The 6,000-nt window shown below is 40.5% G+C and overlaps 1 protein-coding gene across 4 annotated transcripts in view; it reads right to left on the reverse strand.

Annotated features, from left to right (window-relative positions):
- The window catches only part of UNC80 (unc-80 homolog, NALCN channel complex subunit), a 228,889-nt gene extending 226,919 nt beyond the window's left edge, over window positions 1-1,970 (reverse strand). For all 4 annotated transcript variants that reach the window (XM_025892412.2, XM_073879220.1, XM_073879217.1 and 1 more), the window contains exons 1-2: window positions 1,746-1,970; window positions 743-791 (exon numbers count right to left, since the gene is read on the reverse strand). In XM_025892412.2, coding sequence (XP_025748197.1) covers window positions 743-791; window positions 1,746-1,837 — 141 coding nt within the window. In that variant the 5' untranslated portion in view covers window positions 1,838-1,970. The remainder of the gene's footprint in view (window positions 1-742; window positions 792-1,745) is intronic.
- Between the last annotated feature and the right edge of the window lie 4,030 nt (window positions 1,971-6,000).

Raw genomic sequence — 6,000 nt, forward strand, 5'->3', positions numbered from 1 at the left:
AGGACAAGTGCACTCTATAGAGTATACATATTAATAGCTTATTTTCATAATTATTTTATATCATCTATTTTCAGACTTGCACAAAACATGCAAGACATATAAGTTCAGAACTGTATATGACTTTGAGTAGTTCATAGACCCTCATCTCTTTACCTTCCACCATAACAGTCTCAATTTTGTTGATGAAGGAATGGACTTCTTATACTTGCCCTGCAAGGACCTTCACCACCTGGTTCTCTGTAATCTCTCCACCCTTTCTTCTACTGCTCTACTTCTGTCCACTTGGAGATAAGATGCTTTAGACTTGCTGTTCCCCTTTGCTCTTTCCTTACCTATTCCTCCCTCCCTCTTTTCACAGTTTTCTCTAACAGTCACATTAGCAGGTAAGCCTTACCTATCCACTGTTCTTAACATGGAATCCACTCCTACCCCCGCCCCCCCCCCTTGCCAGTGCCCCCAGTCTTTTTTGCTTCATTTTTCTCCATAGTGCTTATCACTATCTGCCTTATTATGTATTTTATTTATTTGTGAGTGGCCTGACTTCCTCCCACTAGAATGCAAACTCTGTATTTTGATTATTGCTCTATCCCATCATTTAGAACTATGCCTAGCACTAGTAGGTGCTCAATAATATTTGCTGAGCGAATTAATCTATACAGTCAGTACAATTTCATGCCTTTCTTTGGGTTGAAATGACCACACAGAATATGGAAATAATCATTAAATGGTGAATATCACATACCACACATGAGGCTTCATACTGCTTTCCCAGTTTAGGCCTCAAAAATGCACTGAAAAATTAATAGAGATAGTGGTTATAATAAAATTATTAGCATCTTTATGACACATTTTTCAACGGATAAGACACAGTGCTATATAACTCAAATTTCATGCCTCCCTATAGCTTGTTAATGAGCAGGTATTGAACAGCTGACGACATTTGCTTTTACATATGTAATTACATGTATGAAAGAGATGTGGCTCTCCACATTTTCTGTATCCACTCTTATTCTGAAGACTTTTCCCTAATCAGATTCCAAATTGCCAATGGTCAGGAGTGGTGTCTTGCTCGTGTGTATAATTATATTAAAAACTAAAAATGAACAGTTTGTGGGGTGTGATTTCCAGAACCTAATTTTTTATCTGATAGATTTCTAAAATAATAATAATAATAATAATAATAATAATAATGGAAACCTTGTTTCTTGTTTATTAGAATAGGTTTCAGAGGTCTTCCCAGGAAAAAAAAATGCTTATCAAAAATCATCCTCCTCAGGGTCTTGAACCAGGAAGACTACATGGGCTGAATCCGAGCAAAAATGGTTAACAAGTGGGCATAGCTGATATTCGCCAAACAGGAGCTGGAAAAACAACAGGTCACCGGCCTGGAATTACAGCAGGAGATGGAGGGGAAATTGGACGCTAGAGCACAACCAGTCCTAATGATCTTCCCTAGTTCCCCGCCCCCTCTTCCTAGGCTTTCTGCCCTCCCACCCCCTAAATAATGTACATATTTATTCAACTGCCAATCTGCTTGTCGCCAAACTTCACGGAAATATTTTTTAAATGCGTGTTTTTAAGCAGGTGCAGAGGGCTTGCTTTCCAGCCCCAGAGAGGGAGCTGCAGGCTGTGGCGCGGCCTCAGCAGCAGTGGCGGCAGCAGCAGCGGCAGCGGCGGTGACCCAGGCGGCCCCAGGAGCGTCCCCAGCCCAGGGTGGCCCGCGGCGCGCCCTCTGCGCCCCTCACCTGGTTTGCCGCCACAGGAAGGTCTGGATGGGCAGGGGGATGCCGCGGCCGCTGTCCTGCTCCTGGCCCTCGGAGCTCTTCCTCTTCACCATGATGGTGGCTCCTGGGAGTCCTACTGCAGGACCCAGCGCTGGCTCCTCGCTAGCCGCCGCCTCCTCCTCCTCCTCCTGCTGCTGCTCTCCCCAACTCTCATCCCCTCCTTCCCTGAGGCAGAGCCGGCTCTCTCCGCCCTGATCCCCGGTCCCTCTCCCCTTCCCCCGCCCCTCCCCGCGCGTGGAACATGGCTGCGGGAGGAGGGGAGGGCTGGAGGAGCCGCGGAGCGAGGAGGGGGGCGCTCGGAGGAGCGGTCCGCCTCGCCGCCCCCGCGCCCGCTCCTTGCTTTCAGTACCTCCCACTGTGGACAGCGGCCCGCGCGGGCCGGTCTGGCGGAAGAGCAGAGCTGGGGACTGAGTGAACAGCAGCAGGATGGCCCAAAAGGTCCACACTCCGCATTACACGCTGATTCCCTCGCGCCTCTTCAACCCCCAAGGATTTGGCTCCCTTCCCTTCGAGCTGCACCCCAGCACTGTCCCCTGTCCTGCTTCCCAACCTCAGCATCCGAAGAATTGTCACGGTCTGGGGAGGAGGAGCTTTGGGAAACCGCAGAACAGTCACTAACCCTGGCATCATTCGCACCTCTAGCAAGGAGGTCAGGAGTCCACCCTTGGGTTTTAGCAGAAGGAGCACATGAAAATTACTTGAAGTGTAAACAAGGAAGAGAGCAAACCTTGGCAAAGCAGAGAAAGCTTGAAAGTTTTCAAATGTGAGAATTTATTTTAAAATGGTAACCACAAGAAATTAACCTTATTTTCCTAAAGCAGGAATATCCACAAACTAACCAGTTGTGGGTATCAGTTAATTATAACTTGAGAAAGAACATTTGAATCATGCTTTTAGGAAATGCTGTTTATTATAGCCTATGAATGTACTTGGGTGATCCTGTTCATCTCATTGATAGCTGCCATTTTCCTTCAGTTATCATAGTCAAATGTCTCTATAGTTTATAGATGGGTTAGTGTTAGGTGTTTCATCTAGCAGCAACACAAATAGGGGTGGGGATGAAGCAGTTGGAGTAGAAAACCATTGCTGTGGACCCAACTACCTGCAAACAAACAAATATAGTCACATATCTGTTTGAACAAAGATATTGATGTAATACATGAAATAGGGAATGAGACCCCAGGACCTGATCTCACCAGATAGAAATATTTCCTGTATAATTAACTACATGTGCATCTACTCCATATAGAGAGAAATATATGGTATATATTGGTATTTTCAGTCACAAAATTATCCATTTAATTTCTTGAAGTAATCTTTTAATGGGAATTTTTGAAACAAGGAAAGATAGATTCTAAATACAGTTTATTCAGTGCATATTTATTGAGTCCATTTTGTATGCCCAGTACTATGCTATATAGATTGCTGTTCTTAGGAAACTCACAGCATTGAAAATATGACATGTACAGAAAAGGGTACCATGGGAGACATGACACAGATTCACTTATATACAAAGGGACAAGACGGAAAATATGGGCAGGAATTGGATGGAGAAAGGTTTTGTATGGCAAGCTACAAAGTTTGGATAAGAAGGCTTTAAGTAGGGCAGTAAAAACCTTTGTTTCCATTTAAGTATAATTGGTATGACTGGGATGTAGAGATCCTTTTAAATAAACAAGCGTTGTAGACGGGAACCCCAGTCTGGAGATTAGGGAAATATTTCATGAGATGCTGAACCAAGGCCACGAAAGCAGAGCTAGAAATAAGGAGATAAATTTGAATGATATTGCAGAGGTAAAATTAGTAAGATTCGATAACCAGGTGGGTATGGGAAAGAAAAATAGTACAGTGGTTAAGAGCTTAGATCTTGAGTCTGACAGTTTTATCTCTAGCACTACCTTGTCCTAGATATAATACCCTGGGAAAGGTTCTTGACCAAGGTTTCCAAATAATCATATCTTTCCCATAGAGATGTTGTGTGAGGATTTAAAAATTTATTTGTAAAAAAATTTACATGTAAAAAAAATTTAAATGTAAAAAATTTAAGAGAGTCCCTAATCTATACTAAGCCTTCAATAAATACCAAGCAAAGCTCTAAGTTTTCTGTTTTGAGCAACTGAGTAAATGATGATCTCATTTGAAGACAGAAGGAGTTGACAGGGAGACTTATGTTCTAATTTTAGGTGTGTCTATAGGAGCATTAATGAGTTTTCCTTAAGTCTCTATTGGAAATGTCAATGGATATCAAGAAGAGGCAGCTAGAAATATGGATATGAGGTTCAGAAGAGTTAACTAGGTAGGATAGATCAATTTTACAGTGGTTAACACTATAAAAAAAAGTAGTTGAAACCATGGAAGTAGTTAAAGTAATCCAGGCAAATATATGGAAAGAGAAAAAAAGAGCCCAACTTACAAGTCTAGGGGTCATCAACTTTAGTCTTTTGCCACAAAGGATGTTGTTGAAAGTGGACAGCATAGGATAGAATAGTAGGATAGGCAGGGTTCTAAGATGGCCCCCAAGATTCCCACCCCTGGTGTATATATATATATACCTTCAAGCAGTTAATCAAATACTAACCTAGGTGCTGTTGTGAAAGGATATATATAAAGCTTAAGGTTTTAAAAATTATTAATAAGCTTTATTTCTCAAAGCAGTTTTAGGTTTACAGAAAAATTAAACCAAAAATACAGCTAGTTCTCATATATTCTCTCTCTTCCAGTCCAGTTTCTTCCATTATTATTATTTTTTTAAAGATTTATTTATTTATCTTAGAGAGAGAAAAAGGGGGGGCTACAGAGAGAGAGAATCTCAAACAGGCTCCCTGCTGAGTGTGGAGCCCACTGCAGGGCTTGATCCCACAACCCTGAAATCATGACCTGAGCCGAAATCAAGAGTCAGACGCTTAACCAACTGAACCGCCCAGGTGCCCCTAGTTTCTTCTATTATTAACAAACTTATATTTGTGTGGTACATTTGTTATTACTGGTGAGCCAATACTGATATATTATTAACTAAATCCATAGTTTAAAGTTCATTTTATCTGTTGTACCGTTGTAAGGTTTTGCCAAGTAATATCACACATCCATCATTATAAATCATATAGAATAGTTTCATGCCCTAAAAAATCCTCTGTGTTCTACCTATCCTTCCTCCCTAATCCCTGGCAAACACTAATCTTTTTACCGTCTTTATAGTTTTACCTTTTCCAGAATGTCATATAGTTGAAATCATATAGTATATAACCTTTCCAGATTGGCTTCTTTCACTTAGTAAAATGTATTTAAGTTTCCCCTATGTCTTTCTGTGGCTTGATAGCTCACTTCTACTTATTGCTGATCAGTATTTCATTGTACAGATGTACCACAGTTTGTTTATCTGTTCATCTAATGAGGGACATCTCAGTTGCTTTCAATTTTTGGTAATTATGAATAAAGATGCTACAAACAGGTTTTGGTGTAGATGTAAGTTTTTAACTCTTTCGGTTAAGAACCTAGGAGTACAACTGCTGGATTGTATTTTAAGACCATGATTAGCTTTGTAAGAACTGCCAAGTTGTCTTCCGAAATGATTGTAGTACAGAATTTTTTTTAAAAATAAGAGATGTGAACATATTTTTGGGCCAGAATTAAAGAGTCATGGAAGAAGAAAATGTTGAGGATATTTGAGAGAGGGGATAATAAATTAACAAGGCTCTGGAGGATACTATATCTGGCACACAGAAGGATTAATCATTCTTTGGCGGAGGAATAATCCTAAAATGGGAGACAGAAAGGAAGAATGGTAGAGGCTAAATCAGCAGAAAAAGAAGGATAACTATATGAGAGAGTTCAGGCACGTTAACCTATGTAAACTGTGAAGTAAGTAATAAGGTCATTTTTTTAAAAGTGATGTTTGATGGGGGAGGAATAGGGCATTTGTCAGAAAAAAATTAATAGATAACATAATTGAATACTTGCTACATGTCAAGGTCTGTTTTAAATGTATCAATAAATTGATCCAAAAAACTCTGCTATCAACATTTAAGTAGAGAAAACTGAGACACATGAAGTTTGTATAACTTGCCTGAAGTTATACAGTAAGTAATGAAAGAAATGGTGAAGTCAGCTTCAAAGTTCTGCCCCCAAGTTATTGGTATAATACTGTGTTGTGCAGTTATGAGGGTTTGGAAAAAGTGCTATGAGTCATGTAAGTGAGAACTGCTCAAGGACATATGAA

This window comes from Callorhinus ursinus, unplaced genomic scaffold (genome assembly GCF_003265705.2).
Source record: "Callorhinus ursinus isolate GAN/ISIS: 27379988/994484 unplaced genomic scaffold, GSC_fseal_2.0 scaffold2, whole genome shotgun sequence".
NCBI classification, from domain to species: domain Eukaryota; kingdom Metazoa; phylum Chordata; class Mammalia; order Carnivora; family Otariidae; genus Callorhinus; species Callorhinus ursinus.